A 26,641-nucleotide genomic window follows, 5' to 3' on the forward strand; every position below is an offset into this window, starting at 1 on the left:
ACCCCATTGGCGTACCAAAAATCTGTTTGTAGATAATGTCATTGAACACAAAATAAGTTGAATCAAGAATGAGTTTGAGAACTCTTAAAAATTCTTCATAAGGAATGTCAGTGTTCGGTTCTAAAATGTGCCATTTCTTTGCGATGCTTCCAATAATTAAGTCATGAGGGACATTAGTAAATAGATTAACCACATCAAAAGAGAAACAACCTCAATGTGTTCTTCAATGTGAAAATTATTGAGTTTGTTAACCAAATCAAAACTATTGGCAATGTGGCTTTTCGGTCTAGGTAAGTTATCGTACAAGAGCTTATGAAGAAACGCAGCAAACGAATGCAACGGGCTATTTAGCGAAGAGATAATCAATCGTAAGGGCACATTATCTTTATGGATCTTTGGCAGGCCATACGCACGAGGCAACACACCATCGCTGTATAACAGAGATTTCGAAGTTCTGATTGAAACAAATTCTTTTTTTCACCATCTAGCCAGTAAATCTCTAAGATTGTTAGTGATTTTTTTCGTTGGATCCGTCTTAACCACTAAGTAAGTACTAGAATCAAATACACTACTCAAAAAAATTAAAGGAACAAAAAATTTTAAAAATTTTTTGGGTCATTTTTGAAGCGCTGTAACTTCTAGACAAATGATCGTACAGAAACGAAAAAAAAAGCATTTTAAAGCTTGAAATCTCTAGTTTACAACCCTTCCATTGAAAATTTTTTTGGAGCTTCCGTCGGAGAGCAAACAAAAGAAATATGTCGAAACAAAAATTTTCGAAATTTTGTTTCAACTTTAAAGGCATCCACGGACTTGAAAAAATTTTTTTGGACTTTTTCAATACCAGGTTCAGAAAGCCTGATCATTTAGCTTTAATTTGCTTTTTGAACGAACTCTGTACGACTATTTGTTCCGGAGATATCGACGATTGAGTGAAAAGTGACCATTTTGTATTTAATCTCTGATATCTCATGAACCAATAACGCTACAGGAAATCTAAGGACGGTTCTGAAAACTTGAATAAATTCTCTAAAAAAACTGTTCATTGCATTTGAAGAAAAAAATTTTTTTTCACCTCTCACATTGGTTTGAAAAAAGTACAAAAAAGAGACTTTTTTGCTTTTTGAAGCTATTGCACTTTTGCAAATAATCACAAAAAGGCTAATGTTTTCAGGTTTTTTTTAAGCTTAATGTATCCCCAATAGCTCTGTAAAATTTCAAAGTGATCGGTTGATTCGTTTTTCTTTCCCGAATAATCAAACTTTTGAAAAAAATTAAAGGAACACGTTTATCACCCTAAAACATCAATTAATGATTATCGACATAAAAAAAACTTTTTTTTTCCTGTTTTTCCTCTACGATTTCACATTCATCACTTGTGAAATTTCGAAAAAAAAAAATTTTCAAAAAATTTTTCTAAATTTTTTTTTCCATTTTTTTATCAAATTTGACCGCCACCATTAGCATTACCCAAAGCGTACCACGTGGAGGTTGGATGATCGGATTTACGCTTCTTGTGTGTGTGTGTGTGTGTGTTTGCGATTCTTAAGGATATGAGACCCCACGGCTCGTCAGTTCCGCGGTATTTAATTACTCCAAACTCAATCCCTAAGATGTGTGTTCGTGCGTGTAATGTTAATATCGGGTGTTGCCACCTCTTGCACGAATCACTGCCCTCAATCGCTCTGCCATATTAATGCATCGTCTTATCGCTGCCATTGGAATAGTCCGCCAGATGCGCTGAAGTGCTCGTTCCAATGCAGCTAGAGTCTGCAAACCCGGATACTCCCGTCTCAATCGGCGCCCCATCATATCCCAGACATGTTCAATCGGATTTAAATCAGGACTCATTGCTGGATGCCCCAAAACAGTGATTTGATTATCTGCTAAAAATTGTCTTGTGATGTTAGCCGTGTGAGGGCGAGCATTATCCTGCATGAGTATAAATCCTCTTGAACGTTTTCGGAGAGGCAAGACGATGGGTTCGAGAATTTGATCGATGTATCGCCTAGCATTCAAATTCTCTCGGACTATCACTAACGGGGTACGCCTCCATCGTGAAACCCCACCCCAAACCATTACCGATCCTCCATTGAAGGCGGCAATAGGTTGAACGAAGTTCTGCTGAAAACGTTCCCCACGACGACGCCAAACTTGAGGACGTCTATCGTTACCGAAGAGGCAAAACCTATACTCGTCTGTGAACAAGACATTACTCCATCGCCGTGTACCCCATGGCAAATGTTGACGTGCGTAAGTTAAACGAGCTTGGCGATGTCTTACATTCAACATGGGAACACGGTTTGGATGTCTTGCTCGCAGTCCCGATTCACGATGACGATTTCTAACCGTTTGATCTGAAATGTTACGCTGTCGTTGTCGATAACGTCGGTTGGGAAAGTGCCGAGCAATAGAATTTGCATGAGCAAACGGTTCTCTCCGAACGTGCCGAATAATTCGTCGATCGTCCCGTGGAGCAGTCACACGACGTCGACCTTGTCCAGGTCGGCGACTGTATGCCGCAGTTTCTTGATAACGCGTGTAGGCGCGATGCACAACGAACTGACTAACGCCCATCATGTTACCTACTTCGCGAAAACGGTAACCTTCCTCGACGAGAGTCACTAGCCGAGCGACTTCGGGTTCTGATAAATGCCGTCTTGGCATGATTGAGAAAAAAAAAGACTACATTAAGTTTAAAAAAAACCTAAAAACATTAGCCTTTTTGTGATTATTTGCAAAAGTGCAGTAGCTTCACTGAAAATGCAAGAAAAGTCTCTTTTTTGTACTTTTTTCAAACCAATGTGAGGTGAAAAAAAATTTTTTTCTTCAAACGCAATGAACAGTTCTTTTAGAGAATTTATTCAAGTTTTCAGAACCGTCCTTAGATTTCCTGTAGCGTTATTGGTTCATGAGATATCAGAGATTAAAATGGTCACTTTTCACTCAATCGTCGATATCTCCGGAACAAATGGTCGTACAGAGTTCGTTCAAAAAGCAAATTAAAGCTAAATGATCAGGCTTTCTGACCCTGGTATTGAAAAAGTCAAAACAAATTTTTGCAAGTCCGTGGATGCCTTTAAATTTGAAACAAAATTTCGAAAATTTTTGTTTCGACATATTTCTTTTGTTTGCTCTCCAACGAAATCTCCAAAAAAATTTTCAATGTAAGGGTTGTAAACTAAAGATTTCAAGCTTTAAAATGCTTTTTTTTCGTTTCTGTTCGATCATTTGTCTAGAAGTTACAGCGCTTCAAAAATGACCCAAAAAATTTTAAAAATTTTTTGTTCCTTTAATTTTTTTGAGTAGTGTAGTAGGTCATTCATTTTATTTAAATAAGAATCTTTATCCAACGCTACAGTCGTGTTACCCTTGTCAGCCCTCGTGATAATCAGATCTGGATGGTCCGTAAGGAATTTACGGGCCGTCCATGCCATATTTAAAAGACTGCGATCAATCTCAGAGAGAGGAGGAGGGGACGACAGAAATTTTTCAAGGAATTGAACTGCTGAGTTTCTAATGTCAGCTGCTTTCACTGGATCAAGTTTGAAGAAATTGGATTCAATGTTCTTGACTACATCAAAAACTAAACGTTGTGACATCTTTTTGGGGGGAAGGTTGAAATTATTCCCCAATTGGAGGAGACATTGCACATCCTCCGGGATATTCGTAGAAGAAAGGTTCACAAACCATTTTTTATTCGGAATATTCAGAACAGAACAATTTTGGGAAGGGGAAGGATGGTTAAAATTCAGATGAATGTCATAGGAAGAGTGAGAGGAGGAGTGTGGAATAGGCGAAAAGGAGAAGAGGGGAGGGGGCGAAGGAGAAGGCAAAGAGAGCACACTATGTGACCTCAATCTTGATTTGTAATTGTCAATCACGGGGGGAGGGGGAGGAATGGAGCAATGATAATTGATTGGAGGCAGTCTTGGAGAGAGAACCTCACTTTTTCTTGATAGCCATTGTATTTTTGTAAAGAGTCTGGATTTCTCTTTAATAGTCAAAGAACGGAAAAAGGCCCACTGTTTTCTAAAAAAATTGTTAAGAATGGAAGATGGGATCCAACTGTACAAAAACTTAATGTAAACTAATAAGTTGTGTTGTAAGACTCTTAGGAATTTGTATAAATCCGACTTCTCAATCTTTAATAAACATTTTATAAAACGGTAAGCTAACTTATTGTAGGCTTTAATAGAATTACTGTTATAAAAAGAAAAGTTGTTATTATACAATTTCCGCAGATGTTGTGGTACTAAGTTGCATTTCTGACATTCCTTCAAAAAAGAGATCTTTTCTTTAGTTTTTATAACCGTAACACTAGTGTGCATCCATTTCTTCAAATAATATTTGGCACTGTCACCAAATTGAATCGCAATAAAATTAAAAAAACCAGAATGTGAGGAACGCATATTATCGCTAGCGTAAAAATAAATACAATGATAAACGCAATATACGCATAATATTAATATATTATGTCTCTTACAATGATAAACGCAATATACGCATAATATTAATATATTATGTCTCTTACTTAGAGTCTTTATTATTTTTTACAACATCTTGTGCCACGGTCTTTTAGCCTTTCTTTCTTATTACTTGATTTGTTATCATCCGGACCGTATATTGCGTTTATCATTGTATTTATTGTATTTATATTAATAATTTCAATATTTTCAATTTATAGATTATTCACATTGACGGTGCAAAAGCTAAGAAGCCGAAAGTATCAGAATTTAACACTGGAACGCTGCCATATGAATTAATTATACGATCAAATACAACTATAAATAATTTAGGGATGTTTGATTTAAAGAAGAATATTAACAATGTAGAACCAAAATTAGTAGAATTACCAAAAATTCCAGAATATTTAAATAATTATATACGTAAGTATTAATTTAACATTCTTAACATAAACATTAATTAATAAAATATATCATTTGTTTATTTAAAATTTATATATTTAATTAATTATTAATTTATGTTTTATTTTCATTTATTTTAATTTTTTAATTTACTTATACAGACTTGGCCAAAAGTATTAGGCACCTTGTAATAATTCAATTATCTTATAATGTTTTCGTGTAAAGGAAAAATGAAACCATATAATTTATAAAGGAAAGTGTTTTTTATTGTTTTTCAATATTTAGTGGCTCCTCCTTTTGCTTTAATTACAGCAGCAATTCTTTTGGGCATAGTGGCTACTAATTGACGACATTGTTCTGGTGTTATCATGTTCCATTCTTTCTTTAAAGCAAGTTTAAGGTTTTCTTTTGATGTTATGTCGTGTTTTCGTATCTTTATTTTCAATATAGACCACAAATGTTTGATTGGATTTAAGTCTGGCGATTGCGCAGGCCAGTCTAATAATTGAATTTTATTTTTAGCCATCCACTTCATCGTGACATTCGATTTGTGACATGGTGCCATTGTCCTGTTGAAATTTTATGTTTCTTAAATCCGAATCACCAAAAATCTTGCGATAGGACGACTGTAATGCATCTTTTAAAATTTTAATATAACACTCGCTGTTCATTCGACCCTCGCAAATAAACATTTCGCCCACGCCATTAGCACTCATGCAGCCCCAGATCATTATGCTGCCTCCTCCATGTTTGACAGTAGGCACTACGCATTCTGGGTGGTATTCTTCAACTCTTCGTCGTACATATGATACACCAGGAGTACCAAAGATCTGAAAAAATATTGATATTTATACTATTATTTAAAAAAATTTTATGTCTAAATAAACCAACTTACGCTAGTAATAGTATTTTTTTTTAGTAAAAGACCAAATTATACGAACCTCAAAGTTAGATTCATCAGACCAAACTATATTTGCCCAATTCTCTTGAGTGAATTGTTGATGTCGACGAGCCCATTCTAAACGAAACTTCTTATTTTTTTCCGAGAGCCAGGGCTTTTTTCTGGCCTTGCAACCTTTGAGACCATTTTGTATAAGTCTTCTTCTTACGGTTCTAGCAGAAATTGATATTCCAGTTTCTTCTGCGAAGACAGCAGCTAGCTCAGAAGATGTTTTCTTCGATTTTTTAATGATTCACGAATTAAGTTTCGATCTTCACGGTTCGTGGTTACTCTTTTTCTGCCTGTGCGCTTTCTATTCGAATGCGAATTGATCTCTTCAAAACGTTTGATTGTCGTTTGAACGGCACAACGTGAGCATTTCATAGTTTTCGCAATTTCTTTCTGGTTTTTCCCTTGTTTTCTTAAAAATATGATTAACTTACGTTGGTGTTCAGAGAGCTCACTTTTTTTGGCATTCTTTGCAGTTAACACTTATAACTTTACAAGTGAAAACATGAAAAATAAACACTAATATATTTGCGACAATAGCGACATCTGAGAGCAGACTAGCACTATCACTTAAAAGTGTGAATATAGCAATTGAAGTAAATCAGTTGTTTTATGACCCATTAAATGAGATATCTATTGTTAAAAATACTCTTTAAACATTTCAATGTAATAAAAATTAACAATAGAATCATTTCCAAAAAATATTCAAAGAATGCCTCATAAAAATTAAGGTGCCTAATACTTTTGGCCAAGGCTGTATTATAATTTTTATTTATTTAACTTGGATCCTGGGAAAAGTTAACAATAAATTATAATCTTATATTCATTTAAATTATTGTTTATTTATTTTTTAAACTGCTATACATATTTAATTTATTATTTTTATTTATATTACATTGAATTATTATTCAATTATATTTTAATATAAAATACTTGATATAATAAATAAATAATAAAATATATATATGAAAATAAAATATTTTTCAGTTGTACAAGGATATGTAAAAATTAATTTTAACAAATTTAGTAATAATTTCAAAACTTATGGCTATGGATCAATTACTGACGAAATGTATAAATTGGAGATTCAAATTATAGATTATGAGCATACAAATGAATTTATAAAAGGACAACAAATTGAAATTAAGGAATATATAAAAATTTCAAGTGTTATATTTAAATTTAAATAATTTAAATTTGAATAATTTAAAAATTTACAAATTACTAAATTTTTAAATTTAATAAAAATAGTTTAAGGAAATAAAATGTTTTATTTTATTTTAATTTTTTCCTTTATATATTATATATTTATTTTATTATAAATTTTATATTTATTTTTATTTTATATTTTTTAATTAAATTTTTATTAAAATTTATTTTAGTTTAATTAATTTGTAATAATTTTTATCTTTTTCTCTTTTACTTTTTAATATTAAAATTCATTTTATAGATGACAATATTTTTTACTTGGTTGAGAAAACTTCTGATATAAAATCAATAAAAAATTCTGAAACAATATCTTTTGCTAAATGTCTGCAAGGCTCTAAATCTATTATGAAAAGGATACTGTTCGAAAACCGAAATATCATTTCGAATAAGAATTATGCATAGGCAAAAATCCGCATTTTTCTAGTCTGTAAATTCAAGAATTCAAAATTAACGGGCGACGAGAAACTTCTCGAACTCTCTATTCATCATAAAAACTCGACCGTTCGAGTTATCTCTAATTTTTTTCTGGACCTAAGAAACGCTAATCATAAACATTCGCAATAACATTGTCAACCGTCGACAAAATCAGCGAGGCGTACGGGCATGCGCGCCCATACGTCACGATCAGCTGATCGAAAAGGGGTCGCGCGCATGACAACCGCAAAAATATCAACGTCAGACCTCATCGGCGGCCAATCACGCGCGGCGCCCTGAGGTCACCGCTAAACAATTAAAATTATTGGCCCACCTCGCAAAGGGGCCCAAAATCCGCGCTCTATATAACGGGCACTGCACGTGGGCCCTGGGAAATCTCGCACTTTTCGCTCAACCGCACTTTTCGCCAAACCGCTTCGCTTTGTAAAACGCTATTTCTTATAACGACCGCTCACTCACTCGGACGCTTTCTAGTTAATCGCTTTTCGGAAAACCGCTTCGATCAAACCGCTGAATAATAACCGCTCTATAATCTGAAACAGATTAACTTTTCACACTCTGTGCATATATATATTTTTTGTCTTAAATTATAATTGTGGTGTCGTGCAATAAAAAACTAAAAAAACACAAAAAAATTACGTGTCGTGACTCGTCTTCTTTATTAATCGTGTGGAGTCCTTTCTTTCAATAAACTGTCAGTGCTCGTTCGTTTGCCGCGCTCTCAAACTCTTTTCGCTGTCGCGGCAGTCCGCGTTCGCCCGCGAACATTTCTGGTCCTTCGAGCCGGATCTTTATCCGCATCCGCAATTTCGTGGGTGAAGTTCTCAAGTGGTGAAGTGTATCCTAGACAGACAAACAAGCCAAAATGAATGCCGATCTGAAGGCGTTATTGGAGGCGCAAAGCGACATCCACGGTCGCATGTCTCGTTCCGTAGACAATCTGCGGAAGATGGGTGTCAGCAACATTACCCTTGGCGCCATCCAGGCTCGTCTCACCATCCTCGACAACCTGTGGGGGAAAATCGAGGCTCAGCACGAGCTCATTCGGGCGGCCCTGAAAGAAAGATATCACGAGAGTGAGTACGCTAAATTTGACTTTATTGATGTCGCGGAATCGACTTACGTGACACAGCGAAGTACGTTGCTCGGATACGCCGATAAGCTAAAGACCGAGCCGTCCACCGCGCCAAAATCCGAGCCAGGTCAGGAGCACGCTCTAAGAACGTCGCTGCCTCGCATCAAGCTCCAGACGTTTTCGGGCGAGTATAGAGATTGGCCAGCGTTCCGCGATCTCTTCGTGTCGATCATCGGCGACAACACCTCGATCTCTGATGTCGAGAAATTGCACTACCTCCGGTCGTGCTTGCAAGGTCCTGCGGAGAAACTAATTCGTCCGTTGCCAATTACTGGGAGCGCGCATGGTCGATCTTAAACCGGCACTACGAGAATAAGCGAGAGTTAATTCGAGCCAATTTCGCCGCATTTACATCCGTGCCGAAGATGAAGGCTGAGACCGCCGAAGAGCCGCATCTTCAACGCCGTCACGACTGCCGTCAACGCTCAGGAGAGCATCGACAGGCCCATTGCCTCCCACGGGATGGACCTCTTCAACTATCTCGTAGTCGAGCTCTTTGATCCGCAAACTCGGCTCGAATGAGAGTCCGCGACGTCTGGTTCCGTCGATCCACCGAGCCACGCCGCCCTAGAAGACTTCATGTCAAAACGGGTACTTACATTAAATGCTGCGAAGCCGAAGTCCGTCGCGAAATCCGGCGACACCTCACGGTCGGCGAAGTCGCACTTCGCCAAAAACACTTCTGACTCCTCGAAGTGCGCTGTGTGCAAGGGAAGCACTCCCTCATACAGTGCACAGACTTCAAGGCGAAGTGACTGAGAGAAAAAACATCGTGGAAGCAAGCAAGCTTTATTATAATTGTCTCGGCAACCACTTTCTGGCCAAATGTCAATCGGCCAAAATCTGCTTCACGTGCAAGGCGAAACACCACACGCTACTCCATGACGCGTACTCCTCAGCATCCGCCGAAGTCAGTTCGCTTTCTGTCATGCGTCCGACAGCAGACCACAAGGCGATTCTCCTCGCCACCGCTCGTGTGACCGTTGCCGATCACCTAGGGAGAGCTCACCAAGTCCGAGTCCTGATCGACCAAGTGTCCGAAATATCCATCGCCTCAGAAGCTCTGGCACAACGGCTGCGTCTGCCACGCATCCATACCTCGTTGACGATCGTGGGAATCGGAGGAGCACGCTCAGGAGCGACACGAAGTAAGGTGACGATGTCACTCTCTTCCGGATCAACCGGAGTGACTATCTCTGTCGCCGCGTACGTCCTGCCGCGTCTGTCGTCATATTCCGGACCCACAGTGCGAGCCAAGTCAACCTGGAAGCACATCCGCGGTCTCTCATTGGCGGATCCACGGTTCCTCGAACAGGATCCGATCGAGCTCCTACTCGGCGCCGACGTCTGCTTCGCCATCCTTAAAGATGGACTCCGCAAGGGTCGTGCGGACGAGCCTATTGCACAAAAGACATCGCTAGGATGGATTCTGTCCGGTGGATGCAGGACCGCATCATCGCAAGCTCCACGCCGCTCTTTTCAATGCTCCGTGGATCACGAGCTGAACAAGTTGGTTCAGCTGTTCTGGGATCAGGAGAGGGAACCCTCCGCTCCTGTCGCTCTCACTCAGGAGGAGAAGAAGTGCGAGGATCTCTTCACTCGCACTCACAGCCGCTCCTCATCAGGACGATACATGGTGAGACTGCCGTTCTCTGGAACGCCGCCATCGCTCTCCGAAACCCGCAAGCCGGCCGAGCATCTGCTGTCCGCGATGGAGCGCCGCTGCTCACAGGACGCTCAGTTCGGGCAATTATACTGCGCCTTCATGCAAGAGTATGAAGACCTGCAACACATGGAGGCAGTACACACGTCCACAACGAAGAACCACACCGCATTGTGCTACTTACCGCACCATGGAGTGCTGCGGGACACTAGCACCACGACGAAACTCCGAGTAGTTTTCAATGGCTCTCAGCGCACCAAGTCCGGCACTTCACTGAACGCGCATCTGTTAATCGGCGCCAATCTCCTGCCAGCTCTAGCCGACGTGCTCCAACGTTGGCGCTGGCACCGCTACGCCTTGGTGACGGACATTGAAAAAATGTACCGCCAAATCCTCGTTCACCCGGATGACCGCAACCTTCAACGGATTCTCTGGCAGCACAATACCGCCGAAAAGGTCCGCGAGTTTCGCCTCAAGACGGTGACGTACGGACTAACTTGCGCACCGTTCTTGGCAATACGGACCCTTCGCCAACTCGCCGACGACGAGGGCGCTCGATTCCCACGTGGAGTTGTCGCGCTGCGCCGCGATACTTACGTGGACGACGTCGTAACCGGAGCGAGTACCTTGCCGGAGGCCACCTTGCTGCAGAGGGAACTGCGCAACCTGTGCATGGCGGGCGGGTTTCCGCTGAGAAAGTGGACTGCCAACAAGGACGAAATCCTGGCTGGAGTTCCGCAGGAGCACCGACTCACAAGCACACCACACACATGATCGCACGAAGGTCACTCGACACTAGGTCTCCACTGGCACCCAGCCAGCGATCACTTCTCTTACACGATCCGGGCCCGCCACATCACGAACTTCACCAAGAGGCGCGTTCTGGCCGAGACTGCACAACTCTTCGATCCGCTGGGTTGGCTCTCTCCGGTCACTATGCGTGCAAAAATCCTGATCCAGTCCGCGTGGTTGCGGAAACTGGATTGGGACACTCCACTTCCGGCGGCGGACACTCAATCCTGGAAGCATCTCCTCAACGAATTTCCTCTGCTAAATACGTTGAGGATTAATCGCTGGTTGGGAAGCGACGGCTCGATATCTCGCATCGAGCTCCATGGATTCGCCGACGCCTCGGAGCGAGGATACGCCGCAGTGGTGTACCTCCGCTCCATCAATGATGACCACACCGCATTTCACCTATTGACGGCCAAGAGCAAAGTCGCACCGGTGAAACCAATTTCACTCCCACGGCTAGAATTGTGCGCAGCCTCGTTGTTAACAAGCCTCACTGCTCACTCTCGTTCGTTGTTAGGTTTGTCCACAGTGCCTGTCATCCTTTGGTCGGACTCCAAGGTCGCGCTGCACTGGATCCAAGTGCACGCCTCCCGCTGGAAGACCTACGTGGCCAACCGGGTGTCGCAGATCCAAGTCCAGCTACCCGAGGCTCGCTGGCGTCACGTGCCGGGACGAGACAATCCGGCCGACTGCGCCTCTCGAGAGGTCTTGCCGAGCGAGCTAATAGGCCATCCGCTGTGGTGGACTGGACCAGCCTGGTTGCTGGAAGACGAAGTCCTCTGGTCGCCCGACGGCTGTGACCTACCCGAACTGCCTGAAAAGCGAGCCGTCGACTCGCTTAATGTCGTCGGCCAGACGACCATCGAGCCTGAGATGCTTCGCCGCTTCTCCTCACTGCATCGGCTCCTGAGGGTCACGGCCTGGTGTCATCGATGGCAACACTGGGTCACATCGGCGAAGGCTAACCGTTCCTCGGGCGCTGCACTCGAGCTCGAGCCCTGCGAACTAGACGCAGCGCTACTCCGATGGGTCCGCATGACACAAGCACTCCACTACCGCACTGAAGTATCTTCACTGAGCCGGGAAACGTGCCCTGCCACCACGCAGTCCACTCACTCGGTTAAGCCCATTCATAGACGACAACGGCGTGATGAGAATCGGGGGCCGACTTAAGCACGCCATACTCTCCGATGATGAGCGGCCTCCGATGATCGTTCCGCCGGACTCCTGGCTGACAGGGCTGTTGGTGAACTCCTGCCACCGTAGAACGCTGCACGGAGGGGTACAGCTCACCTTCGGATTACTTCGACGACGATTTTGGATCCCGCGGGGCCGAGCCGTCGTCAAGAGGCAAATCCATCGGTGCGTCACGTGCACGCGATGGCGAGCCGTAGCACCGCACCCACTGATGGGCAGTCGCCCTCGGGAACGAGTGACTTCTGCCCGCCCATTTCTGCGCACCGGAGTGGACTACGCGGGCCCGATTCTTATCCGCACCACCAAGGGTCGAGGATACCGCGCGCACAAAGGCTTCATCGCCATCTTTGTGTGCCTCAGCACCAAGGCAGTCCACCTCGAAGCAGCCTCGGATTATACGGCGGAGGCGTTCCTCGCTGCCTTCCGTCGCTTCATCTCCCGTTGAGGCCTCTGCTAGGAAGTTCTGTCGGACTGTGGCACCAACTTCGTGGGAGCGAACAGGGAGCTCCAAGCCTTATTTCGAGCGTCAACGTCCGTCGGCCGTCGAATCGCGCACTCCGCAGCTTCTGACGGCATAAGGTGGAGATTTAATCCACCAGCAGCACCTCACTTCGGCGGACTCTGGGAGGCGGCAGTGAAATCCACCAAACACCATTTGCGGAGGGTCATCGGAGAAGCGACACTCACGTTCGAGGAGATGGCCACTCTCCTCACGCAAGTCGAAGCGTGCCTCAATTCACGTCCACTGCAGGCACTCACGGACGATCCGGACGACTTCACCGCACTAACGCCCGGGCACTTCCTCATAGGCGCTCCACTGCTCGCCATCCCAGAGCCGTCACTCGCAGACCGCGCCGACAACTCGCTGTCACGCTGGAAGCTGCTCCAAAAAATGCGCGACCACTATTGGGAAAGGTGGTCGCGCGAATACCTCCAGACGCTGGCATGCAGACCAAAGTGGCAGAGGAGCGAAATCGGCCCCAACGTCGGCGATCTATGCCTACTTCGCTCGGAAACGTCACCTCCAACACGCTGGCCACTCGCCCGGACCACCCTGCTGCATCCCGGGGACGACGGGGTGACACGTGTGGTCACTATGCGCACTGCGTCCTCGGAACTTGTACGACCACTGGTCAAAATTGTTTTGCTGCCAGGAACCGACGCTGCAACACCGTCACCGCACTCGAATTCGTGAGCTTAAACGATCTCCGAATTTTTTTTTCTCTTTTGACCGTTCAATCTCACGTTGTATTATGACTCACGTAATTTATACTTCACTTGTGTGTCGGGTACATCTCATCTGTATTATATTTCGCGTATTTTATATCTCTGAGAATCATGCCGATCGTAATTATGTTCAAGTACATTCAAACGCATTCGATATTATGTATCGCGATCCGCGAGCCGCGTTATCATCTTCTTTCCTTCCTTTCACTCTGTACATTTTCACATTATTCACCGCTGTATTTAATTCATCACATTCACGCATCACTTATACTCGCAAAAGACTCGAATAAACTGAGTAACACGTGTCTTTGTGTTACGTCACTATCGCATTCCATTCATGATCGCGATCAGTAACTCATCAATCGGACCGTTCGCGACACCTGCCCGCGCCCGAACACGCTCGCAAATTTCGTCACTTACTGACGAGGCGGGCGGGATGTTCGAAAACCGAAATATCATTTCGAATAAGAATTACACAGGTCTACAAAAAATGGGGTCATGATTGTTGTTGGGCAGCTGGGGGTCATTTCCGAAGTAATTTTCTGCGTAGAATCCGAATCCGAGGTCAGAATTGGCCCATCACGTCAGGATTTTGAGATATTTGAAGTTATATACTCGAAAAATGGCCTTTTGGGCTACTTTTGAGGTTATGTACAGGACGCACAAAATTTTTTAGCTCTTTTCTTCTAATTGCATCATTTAGTACTACTCTTTCCCTTCAAAATGAGCTGTCGAATGGTCATCTACGATTTTTCCTTGCAAAGTTACGGCCATTTTAAGATGACATGATGAATTCCAAACCCTGCGCCATTATAGCCTAACAACCTTATAAGCATTCACATTAAACCTGTAAACTTTGAACTATAAACCCGAAAACCTGGACTGAAGACTGTATATATGGGTTTTTGGGGTCGCTGATTACGAATCTGATCTCAGATCGACCCCAAACCTATTATATAACTAAATCCACAACTATTGACCCTTAAACCCTGATCCCTTAAACCCCAACCCTAAGCCCTGATCCCTTAAACCACTAACTCTAAACCCTGAAGCCTTGAACATCAAACTCCAAATTATTGAACCCAAACCCCTTAAATCTTACTTATGGAATCTCTTTTTCTTATCTACCAAAGACTTTGTGCCAGAATGCCTTTTATGATGAGCATGTGGCTCATCACGTTGAAGAGACCAGCAATAGTCAGCTAGCATTGATGTAGACCATTTTCCCTGATAACGTCTTTCCATCTCTTTGATGTCCTGATGGAATCGCTCTCCTTGCTCTTCGCTAACATCACCTAAATTTTCTGGAAACCAATCTAAGTGGGAGTGCAAATAATGCAATTTTACGCTCATATTACAACCTAAGGTCTTAAAGTTTTTAAGCATATCTTCTACTAGTTCCTTATAATTACTAGCTTTATTATTGCCTAAAAAACCCTTGACAACTTTTTTGAAGCTGATCCAGGCTTCTCTTTCGACGGTTGTCATAACATCTTCAAACTCTGTCGTTTTCATCAATTCTCGTATCTGTGGTCCAACAAATATTCCTTCTTTTATTTTGGCGTCACTTAAATTAGGGAATTTATCTATAAGATACTTGAAACATGCACCACTAATATTAAGGGTCTTTACAAATTGCTTCATTATTCCTAATTTAATATGAAGTGGGGGTAATAGAACCTTTTTGGCATTAATCAAAGGTTCTTTGCGAATGTTGGGGTCTCCTGCTTTGAGAGTTTTACGAAGAGGCCAAACCTTTTTAACATAGTGCTGAGCTCTATCTCTGCTATCCCACAAACATATAAAGCACGGGTATTTTGTATAACCCGACTGTTGTCCAAGAAGCATGCAAATAACTTTTAAATCTCCACATACTTGCCATTTATGTTGTTCATATTCAATCGCTTCAAGAATAGTTTGTACATTTTCATATGATTCATTTAAGTAAACGGAATGAGCAATAGGTATGGAAGCGTATTTATTTGAGTTATGCAATAAAACTGCTTTTAAGCTTCTCTTAAAGGAATCAATAAACAATCTCCAATGAGCAGTATCATAAAGTAGTCCCAACTTTTGCATGAAGCCACTAACATCATTGCAAAAAAGTTAGTTACCGCCTTCAGAAAAAAACCCGACTAATGATTTTTCCCGATCACGATACCAACAAAAAGTAGTTCCTGGAGCAAGGAGATTTCTCTCTTTAAGTCTTGAGCCTAGTAACTCGGACTTATCTTTAAGTAAGCCTAAATCCCTGACCAAGTCCTTTAGTGCAGCCTGATCAAATAAAATCGGAGTAGAATCAGAAAATTCATCATAAATTGAAGCGGTATTTTCGGATTCATGATCTTCAGTATCGTCACAGCCTGTATCGTCCTCAACTTTCTGTTTCAAAAGTGGAGGAGTTGGAGGACTATCATCGGATTTATGAGGAGTGGGTTTTGTAACACTTGCTACATTTGGATATTTAATATTATGAGAATTCTTAGCATTAAATCCGAAAGTTTTGGTTGAACAGAAATAACATTGTAACGATGCACCCCGAATGCATCGTTTCCCGGCGAACACCGGCCGGAAGCTGCCGCCCGACGAACATCGGTCGGGCAATGGCAGAGGCGCAGTGCGCCCATTTTTTAACGTTTAGAGAACAACCGGGCAGGGACTCTCAACTATTGAGAGACTACCGTCGGGAGCCGTTACCGGCGGCTGAGAACCCGCGTTCGGCACCCCGAACTCCCCCGGGCGGACCCGAACCGCTCCGATTTTTACCGCCGCTCGGTGGGGGTAATTACCGAATACGCCGGCGCGGGTAATTAGCCGAGTATAAAACGGGCTCTCGACGGCATAACAGGACAGATCCTTGCGATCCTCTCAAGCGCCTAACTAGTCCGAAGGCAAGCAAAGCAGCTCAGAGAAATCCTTGCGAGAATAACAAGGCCAGAAGGTAGTGAGAACGCTGCCTCCGCCGATCGATATCGGCGCCTGTGAAATCGCCTCCGAACCAAGATCCTTATCAGGCATCGCGCCTTCACGAGGTGGAACGAGAGCCGCCTCCGACGCTCGCTAGCGTCGCGACGCCTTCCAAAAACCCGCAATCCATCCGGGAATTATCAAGAGACGAGCCGAATAATAAATAAGATTAAAGCCGGCCGAATTAAAGCCGAACAGCTGAGCGCTACGAGCCGTGCATAAAAACCGCGACAAAAACACGCCCGACGAGTCGCAAGAAAGCGATAACGCGCCGATACCGGGAAACGGGCGAGTGCATCGCGCCCGGAAATAATCGGTACATTTATACACACACACCCACTCGACACATCTGTACATATACATTTATACACGCGCATACACAACACATTTGTACATTTACATTGGCAACAATAAAGACTCATTGCACACACATTTCCGCGTTACCGAGTTATTGATTCCGCCACCTGGATCCGACGGCTATCCATATAATTACGTTTCCGCGGTACACGAAAAACCGCCCGTTACAACATTCATCGTGGCTGACAGCTTCACGGCAAATCATAGGTGTTTTGAAAGGCATTGGTGTTACATTACTCTTGGCATTATTCCAGCGTCTTAATGACTCAACACATGATTTACAAGCCATATGTGGAGCCCAAGACTTATCTTGATTGGAAATCGGTATGTTGAAGTAATTGCGATAAAATCCTTTGACATTATCATCAATCTCAATCCTATTCTTGGCGAACGTGAAACGACCGCAAATGTAACAAAAACTGTCAGGATCATTTGAACACTTACGCGAGGCCATTGTAAAGACAGTGAACAGTCACAAAGGTACTGCGTTACCTTTACAATGAACTGAAATAAAGTGTTGAAAAAAATTCACCGAATGCAGAGTCGTGAGAACGACTGATTAAGTACTGCTCTCTAGTAAATTTCCACCGAGAAGTAGCCGTGAAAACGGCTGATGAGTAGTGCCGGTAAAAATTCACCGAAAGCAGAGTCGTGAGAACGACTGAAAGTACTGCCCACCAGTAAATTTACGCCCAAGAAGTAGCTGTGAAAACGACTGATGATTAGTGCCGGTAAAAATTCACCAAAGGCAGAGTCGTGAGAACGATTGATTAAGAACGTTTTGGGGTTGATAGAACACCCTTTCCCCCGGGCACATAGATTTAGAGCTATTACGTTACCTTAGGTTTGAGGTCGATCTGAAATCAGATTCCAGATCAGCGACCCCAAAAATCCATGTTTTCAGTTCTCAGTTCAAATTTGAGCGAAATTAAAATTTTTGTCCATCATATTGGATCCGCCATCTTGAATTTTCAAAATCTGATTTCAGATTCTCCATCAAACCCATATATACAGTTTTCAGTCCAGGTTTTCGGGTTTATAGTTCAAAGTTTACAGGTTTAATGTGAATGCTCATGAGGTTGTTGGGCTATAACGGCGCAGGGTTTGGAATTCATCATGTCATCTTAAAATGGCCGTAACTTTGCAAGGAAAAATCGTAGATGACCATTCGACAGCTCATTTTGAAGGGAAAGAGTAGTATTAAATGATGCAATTAGAAGAAAAGAGATAAAAAATTTTGTGCGTCCTGTACATAACCTCAAAAGTAGCCCCAAAAGCCATTTTTCGAGTATATAACCTCAAATATCTCAAAATCCTGACGTGATGGGCCAATTCTGACCTCGGATTCGGATTCTACGCAGAAAATTACTTCGGAAATGACCCCCAGCTGCCCAACAACAAAACCTTGTAGACCTGTGTTATGCATAGGCAAAAATCCGCATTTTTCTAGTCTGTAAATTCAAGAATTCAAAATTAACGGGCGACGAGAAACTTCTCGAACTCTCTATTCATCATAAAAACTCGACCGTTCGAGTTATCTCTAATTTTTTTCTAGACCTAAGAAACGCTAATCATAAACATTCGCAATAACATTGTCAACCGTTGTTACGTCCCCAGTTCCTCAGGACTGGTCTGGAAGTCTTACTTTCCCAGTTGGACGCAATTAATCTCTCAATTTGTTTTAGGGCAACCTGCTAGGCCGGCTATACCCTGGGACGCCGAGAGATTGAAGGTCTATTGTGCTTAGAGAGGATTCTAGGTGGAGAGTGAATAAACATTCATACTAAATTTTATAAGTTTATTTTGTTTTGTTCAAAGTATATATATATTTTTATTTTACAAATTTGAATATCCTTTTATTCCTCCCTCGGGTAACCGTACAATTCTGGTAGAAAGTAAGAATATTCGATGTTTATGGTTGAGATGGGTCTTTCTGGGGAAGCTAGGGAAATCTCTAAGGGCTCAAAGGGGTCTGGGTCTTCATATGCCACGGGGGAATAGCTAGGAGGACTATATAGGCTGTTTTCCTCGGGATAGTAGTTGTATAGGGGTACGGTGTCAAGATGTTGGAATGTCCCCGAGATGGAAGCAGTCTCTGGACTCTGACTCCAATCCACTGAAGGTCCAGGGATGGATGCCTGGTCGGAGTTTAACGAGATGGTTGAACAGTTGCTTCTATCTTCGGTAATTCTTTCTACTAGATTGGAGGGAGAATATTGATTATGTGGGACTGGGATAATTTCGTGGCTTTCTTCCTCAATAGTGATTATGGGGATAGGTGACTGAGGTTCTAAGTCGATGATCTCGGGAACTGGTGCAATGATTTCATTCTCAAGAGTGATGATAGGGAAGAAGGTACGTCGCGTTTGCCTATTTCGTCTCACACGGCGTAGAATATTTCGACGGGTATTGAAGTTACCTTGTCTCACTCGGACCATCTGTCGTTTAATTAACCAATTATAAACCTGTCTATTTAGTATTTAAGACTTTGGTGATTTTGAAGTCACTTACTTTTGCGTAAAGTTGAATTTAAGAATACCCGATACCTGTTAATAAAAAAAAAGAAAAAGGGAATTCCATATGAATGTTCAATTTATAATTGTTATCCCGAGTATAGTCAGATAGATGTCCCTAAAGTTGATAGAAGTATAGACCGGCAGAAATAGAAAGATTAGTATAAAAAATTTTATTGTTGGTAACGTTGACTCCCGAAAATTACCGACCGTCGGTAATGTAGATTTCTGTTTTACCGACCGATGGTAAGTTAGGTTTCTGTTTTACCGACCGATGGTAAGTTAGATTTCTGTTTTACCGACCGATGGTTAGCGTCACTTTCTGTTTTACCGACCGATGGTAAGTTAGATTTCTGTTTTACCGACCGATGGTAAGTTATCGACCGATGGTAAGTTATCGACCGATGGTAAGTTTTGATTGATGACTATTGGAAAAATTACCAACTGATGGTAAATTAGGATTATCGAGAATTTATTTGTTTGAAATGTTAATGTGTTATCTTGGTTTCAAATAAATTCTTATTTTATTTTGATCCTCTGAAAATCGAAAGGGGATTCGAGGAAAAATCAGGAGTTTGGATACGCTGACAAGGTATCCACCTATCATACGGCTGGCTTAGTATTAACCTCGTAAGGTTAGGTTATAATTGCAAGTAGTGATAATGATTCAAATTGTTATAAACTAAGCCAGTGTATTGTCTCTAAATCCTGGGATGTATCTCGTATTTTGAAGTTAAGGCTAAATTCAATCCAAGATCAAAAGGTCAACTTCTATCATTGGGATAAATCCCTCAAGATAATTGCCTATTAATCGAAAACTGTATTTTCGCCTATTCGGACGTCGATTGACAGGAGGCCGCTTATTTTTTCTATTGCCTCACCAGCTCTAGGTTGAGAAACAACCTCTATCATGGGAATAAATTCCTCAAGATAATTATTTTTCCACCGAGCCAGACTTGGGTTCGACCTGCCGCTGCAGTTTCGCACTCGCTCACTGTCTATCGCGTCGTCTTATCAAAGAGATAAGTCCCAGATAAATTTTCCAATTGGAAATGATATTTACTAAGTTGAATAACTGGATTAAGGAATACGGGTAATCAAAGGTAAGGTTCCCGAATTGTCGCGCACTGTTTCACTGAATTTAGTTGTTAGTAGAAATTAAAGGTTAGATTAATGACAAGTGGCCGGATATTTACCAGTGTCTGAAATGTCCTAGTGTGTGAAGGCTGCTTCCCTTCACTAGGCTGATGAGTGGATGCTGCTTCCTTCCGCTGGATACCGTCTACCTCAGTGACAGTTCGGGATGGAGGTTGCAGTCCAGGAGTTTGATTGAGAAACTCAATGTTCAATAGTCACTGAATTTATTAACTGAATACACGTACAAAATCTCAGAGATATAAGTATTAACACTGTGAATATCGTTGGGCAAAATGCCAGTAGTTGTTAAGTGTTGAAAACGTTGGGCCAAATGCCAAGTTATCACTGTAAATATCGTTGGGCCAAATGCCGGAGGTAGTTGAATGTTGAAAACGTTGGGCAAAATGCGAGGAGGACCGCTCTGCACGGGTTTATATAGTCGTCAGTCCCAGTTTTGCACACGGTCCCAATAGTAGGAGATGCGCTTCTCCGTGGAGGGAGTCGAGCAGTGATTGGTTCCCTCCTCTGCTTCTGGCTGCGCGCGCCTCGAAAGATGCGTCCGCCTCGAGGGATGTGCCGCGTTGTCAACGGGTGATTGGTTTTCTCTGACGTGATTGTTGCGCAATGATTTGGGATTGGCTCCCGCTGACGTGACGGATGCGCGCGCCTCGGAAGATGCGCGCGCCTCGGCGTGGGCGGCGCGGTCGCTCATTGGTTCCCTTCTCCGGGCTGGTTGCGCGCGCCGCTGGCACAAGCGTGGTGAAGATGCGCGCGCTGCTGGGCGTTGCCGCAGGAATTGGGCGTAGTGTGGGCGTAGTTTAATTTGTAGATGGTGGGACTCTTCAGAATTGAAGTGGGGGTGACGGAGCGGTCAGTATAGAATCGGCTATACTGGTTGCATTGTATTTTGACACATAAGTTTTATAATAATTATTAGACCATCAGAATTTCTTTGCAGTTTATATGCATATATTTTCTAATGTAGTTTTTAAGCTCTAGCTGTAGAAATGTCAACGGAGTTTCTAGCATGCTCCGTTCGAAAGTTCATTTTTGTCTCTATGTATTATTATGGAAAATGCCTTTAAATATTGTTAATAAATTCTGACATCATAATTATTATAATTACAATTATTTTAACATAAGTATTTATGCGGTGGAATATAAGTATATAAAGACTATAAATTATTTCAATAAATGGTGCAACAATTTTTATTCTTTGCTTTTATTTTTAATATTTATATCTATTATGTTCTTGAATAAAAATTATTGCATGTACTTAATATTAATGTTTAACAATAAGTTAATTATTTCGTTATGTTGCGCAATGTTCTCTTGAACGGATTTTTTGTGGATTAATATATAAATGGAGGTTATTGCATACGCTTAATAACAATAAATTCATTTGTTACTTAATGATAATTAATTATTTCATCATGTTGCGTAATGTTGTGTAATAATATTCGAGCGGAATATTCCATAGTCTTAGTTTGGAATGTGATGATGACTCATAATATCGCATACGGAAAATTATATTTTAAAACTTCGTCTATAAAATTAGTAGTATTGGAGTTTTCATAATTATGTATACATGTGTCGGTCTGACTTTTTATGCTCCTTAAGGGAAAATTGTCATAAGATTTTTATTTATAGTATTTTTCGAGTTAATCTGGAATCAATGATTTTTGATATAATTTAGGCCCCAAAATAATTAGATATACGTGTAGTCGGTGCTGAGACGTGTTCAAAAATATATATATATGTATATAAAGTCTTTTGGTTTTTGATTTGTAAAATTTCTTGTGTATCAGGATTACATATTAGTAAAGGAGGTATTCTCTTATATGTCGGTAAAGTTAGTATCATCGCTACACCAGAGATGGCGCTGCCCCCTGTCGGTAATGTGGGTACGGACAGTATTCACTGTCGGTAAGGTAGGAAATGACTTTATCCTCAGTCGGTAACGTCGGTAACTGTGTTATCATGGGTCGGTAATTTTTCTGTCGGTAACTTTTGCTCGGTCGGTAAGGTAGAAAACTTCCTTATCAACCGTCGGTAATTTTTCTGTCGGTAACTTTTGCTCGGTCGGTAAGGTAGAAAACTTCCTTATCAACCGTCGGTAATTTTTCTGTCGGTAACTTTTACTCTGTCGGTAAAGTAGGAATTTATTTTACCTTCCGTCGGTAATTTTTCTGTCGGTAACTTTTACTCTGTCGGTAAAGTAGGAATTTATTTTATCGACTGTCGGTAACTTTTGTGTGGGTGATTTTGCCTATTGTCGGTAAAGTAGGTAATTTTTATGCGGATGATACTATATGTGCGCAAATACTTAAAATTATTTCTATCATTCCTAAATGAGGACTTAAAATTATTTCTATCATTCCTAAGTGAGGTTATGTTATGTATAGCTAGCTTCCTAACAGAGAAAGATTATTTTCGGAGATATTGACAATATTATATCACGCGGCGGAATGATATTGATGTACTATAAGTATTGGTGATATTACATTGCGCGGTGAGATTTTATAATAAGAAATATTGGTGACAATAGATGGCGTGATGGAGTTTTAATTAACAATATTAATTTATATTAACAATAATATGTTACTCGGTGGGATTAAGATTTATATGTTCGTCGGTGGAATTACAGTTTAAATATTATAGAGGAAATTTTTGCGTGTTTAAATAAAAATAAAAATTTGTTGCGGGATGTAACACCGTCGACAAAATCAGCGAGGCGTACGGGCATGCGCGCCTATACGTCACGATCAGCTGATTGGCAATCAGCTGATCAAAAAGGGGTCGCGCGCATGACAACCGCAAAAATATCAACGTCAGACCTCATCGGCGGCCAATCACGCGCGGCGCCCTGAGGTCACCGCTAAACAATTGAAATTATTGGCCCACCTCGCAAAGGGGCCCAAAATCTGCGCTCTATATAACGGGCACCGCACGTGGGCCCTGGGAAGTCTCGCACTTTTCGCTCAACCGCACTTTTCGGCAAACCGCTTCGCTTTGTAAAACGCTATTTCTTATAACGACCGGTCACTCACTCGGACTCTCGCTTTCTAGTTAATCGCTTTTCGGAAAACCGCTTCGATCAAACCGCTGAATAATAACCGCTCTATAATCTGAAACAGATTAACTTTTCAGACTTTGTGCATATATATATTTTTGTCTTAAATTATAATTGTGGTGTCGTGCAATAAAAAACTAAAAAACAAAAAAATTACGTGTCGTGACTCGTCTTCTTTATTAATCGTGTGGAGTCCTTTCTTTCAATAAACTGTCAGTGCTCGTTCGTTTGCCGCGCTCTCAAACTCTTTTCGCTGTCGCGGCAGTCCGCGTTCACTCGCGAACAGATACATATGGATATAAATTCAGATTTTCCGAATAAAATGATTAAAACTTAATAAGATTAGCTGCTTCATAAAGTTAGTTTTTTTATATTTACTGTCAATGTAAAAAAATTAATTATTTTATTTATTAAATTTGTTTTAAATAATATATTTTATATAAACAATATTTTATAAATGTGTTCTATTTTATTATATTTTATATATTTTATTATATTTTTTATAATTTATTGTAATTTCTGAATTGAATAAAAATACAAAAATTAAAATATAAAAACTAAAAATCTATCATTTTAGGAAAACAAGAAAGATATCGAAAAGATGATTAATAAAGCGTAAAAGTACCACTTTGAAGACAAAATGAGACGATGAAAAGAACATTAAATAATTAAGTTTTTACGTATAAATTAATATATTTATTTAATTTATTTTTCATTTATTTTTCATTCGTTTTTCATTTAAATTTTTACGTATAAATTAATATATTTATTTAATTTATTTTTCATTTATGTTTCATTTACGTTATGTATTTATGTGATTATATATTTATATTTTTTAATCTAACACAAATCTGCATTATGTGTTCAATATTTATACATTGTAAATATATATTGTACGATTCAAAAATTATTATATATTATGTTTTTAAAACATACATAACATAAAATACAAATAAATTTCAAATTACAAATAAAATATTAAATTTAATAATAATTGAATTGAGAAAGTAAATATAATAATAAAAGATAAAGATTATTATAAAAAGATTTTATATTTATAAAAATGTTATTACTTTTATTTTATAAATATATATTTTTATTTCATTTTTCTAATTTTAATACTTTATAAATTATAATATTTAATAAATTATAAATATGATAATATAATAATCTTTTTATAGAAATTGATGCTTTATTTGTACATAAAATTGTTAGAGTATATAGGGTGTTTCATAAGTGGTGGGCAAAATTTCAGGAATGGATTCCTCATGCTTAGAGAAGAAAAAAAAGTTAATCAACATAGGTCCGAAAATTATTAGTTTTTGAGTTATTAAGATTTTGGACAATTAGAGGAAATGTTCAATATGTCCACCTCCTGTCACAATACAAGCCTCAGCTCGTCGTCTCATTGAGCCCCGATTACGCTCCCAAATTCCTGGCGTAGCGCGTATCGTTTGAAAAGCTGCCACAATTCGGTTGCGGAGAGTTTCTACGTTATCCACTGCAGATGAATACACTACAGACTTTGCATAACCCCACAGAAAGAAGTCCAATGGGTTTTAATCTGGTGAGCGAAAAACATTGTTGATGCCTGTAAAAGGACTTTTAAGACGAGAAATGAGACAAAATTTTGTATTACAAAAATCTTAATAACTCAAAAACTAATCATTTCCGGACCTATGTTGATTAACTTTTTTTTCTTCTCTAAGCATGAGGAATCCATTCCTGAAATTTTGCCCACCACTTATGAAACACCCTGTATATGAGTATGTAAATTTATTAAATGTATATTTTTATTACATATGTTAATTATTTACATATATACATTATTATAAAGATAAATTATTATGTATATACATAAATAATTATTTTTACTGAATTAAATAAATTATAAAATATATTATTATATTATATATATACATATATATATATATATATATAAATTATATTAATTTCATTAAGTATCATGTGTGTATGTACATGTTTGACTTTTTATTATCTTTATTATTGTTTTGTTATTTCTAAAATCTTATTATTTATTTATTTATTATTACATTTTATCAATTAAATATTTCTTTATAAACATAATTTTTTATTTTTTTAGTCACATTATCATCTTTTAAATAAACTTTCAACGAATCCCAAGAACGAACTCTTGAAAATGCGACATACAGTTGTCCATGACTGAAAACATCTTTTCGAAGATCTATTGCAATTTTATCGAAAGTCTGTCCTTGTGATTTATTTATAGTCATAGCAAATGCCAATTTTACTAGAAATTGTCTTCTTCTAAATGTAAATGGATATATATTTTTGCAATACAAAATGATACGATTAAGAAAAACAATTTCTCCAATTTTATTACCTGTTAAAATTTCACAACGTAATAAATGATTATTTAAGTCTAAAATTAATAATCTAGTACCATTACATAAACCTTCGCTGATATTAAGATTTCTAATAAGCATGCCAATAGTGTATTTTCTTAAACGTAATTCAAAAGGTGGTAGACACGTTGGATTTAAAGAATTGAGATATTCTATCGGATTATTGTTTCATATATATCTTGATTATCTCCAGTGGTTTCAAAACTATCTATACTTGTATAAACTCTTTCTGTAGTTTCATCTAACAAATTTACTACTTTTTCGTTTATTTCATCAACATCAACATTTCTTGCGGATAATATAACGTAATTAGCCATAGTTTTATATTGTTTACGTTTTATAATATCTCTGTACATATCTTTAACCATATCTGAATTTGCTATATATTTTTCTGGAATATAAATATTATCTGAATAATCATTTAAAGAACCATTACCTAAATTTAATAAAAATTGAGCAAATTCTTTTTCTTGTGGTAAAGTTCTCATATTTTGTATCAATGAAAATATTTTAAATTGCTTCCATAGAATACTAAATTTTATCGATAAATTTAAATTTCACAACGCGTAGCTTTTTCTTTTACAGGTAATAATTGTCTAAAATCTCCACCAAGAAGAACGATTTTACCACCAAAATATAAATCATTTTGCATTATATCACGTAACGTTCGATCCATTATCAAGAGACACGGTAGTGTCTTTGCTAAGTCCCAGCGTAAGCAAAAAATGC

General features: G+C 39.9%; 3 protein-coding genes across 3 annotated transcripts; all 3 read left to right on the forward strand.

The window, feature by feature from the left end:
* Positions 1-8,326: 8,326 nt before the first annotated feature.
* LOC145964842 (uncharacterized) lies at positions 8,327-8,893 on the forward strand. Its single transcript, XM_083088004.1, has one exon. It carries the CDS (start codon positions 8,327-8,329, stop codon positions 8,891-8,893), a length of 567 nt encoding a protein of 188 aa, XP_082944130.1.
* A 307-nt stretch (positions 8,894-9,200) lies between these two features.
* Positions 9,201-11,033, forward strand: LOC145964843 (uncharacterized). Its single transcript, XM_083088005.1, has one exon. The coding sequence runs from the start codon at positions 9,201-9,203 to the stop codon at positions 11,031-11,033; it is 1,833 nt and encodes a 610-aa protein (XP_082944131.1).
* A 162-nt stretch (positions 11,034-11,195) lies between these two features.
* Positions 11,196-12,227, forward strand: LOC145964844 (uncharacterized). The gene has a single exon (XM_083088006.1). It carries the CDS (start codon positions 11,196-11,198, stop codon positions 12,225-12,227), a length of 1,032 nt encoding a protein of 343 aa, XP_082944132.1.
* The last annotated feature ends 14,414 nt before the right edge of the window (positions 12,228-26,641 follow it).

This window comes from Camponotus vicinus, unplaced genomic scaffold (assembly GCF_025532165.1).
Source record: "Camponotus vicinus isolate PSW18456_S1 unplaced genomic scaffold, iyCamVici1.0 SCAF_14, whole genome shotgun sequence".
Classification (NCBI taxonomy): Eukaryota; Metazoa; Arthropoda; class Insecta; order Hymenoptera; family Formicidae; genus Camponotus; species Camponotus vicinus.

Coding starts and splice junctions, on each gene's coding strand:
- LOC145964842 (XM_083088004.1), top strand. CDS start 8,327: ATGAATGCCGATCTGAAGGCGTTATTGGAGGCGCAAAGCGACATCCAC.
- LOC145964843 (XM_083088005.1), top strand. CDS start 9,201: ATGCTGCGAAGCCGAAGTCCGTCGCGAAATCCGGCGACACCTCACGGT.
- LOC145964844 (XM_083088006.1), top strand. CDS start 11,196: ATGCGTGCAAAAATCCTGATCCAGTCCGCGTGGTTGCGGAAACTGGAT.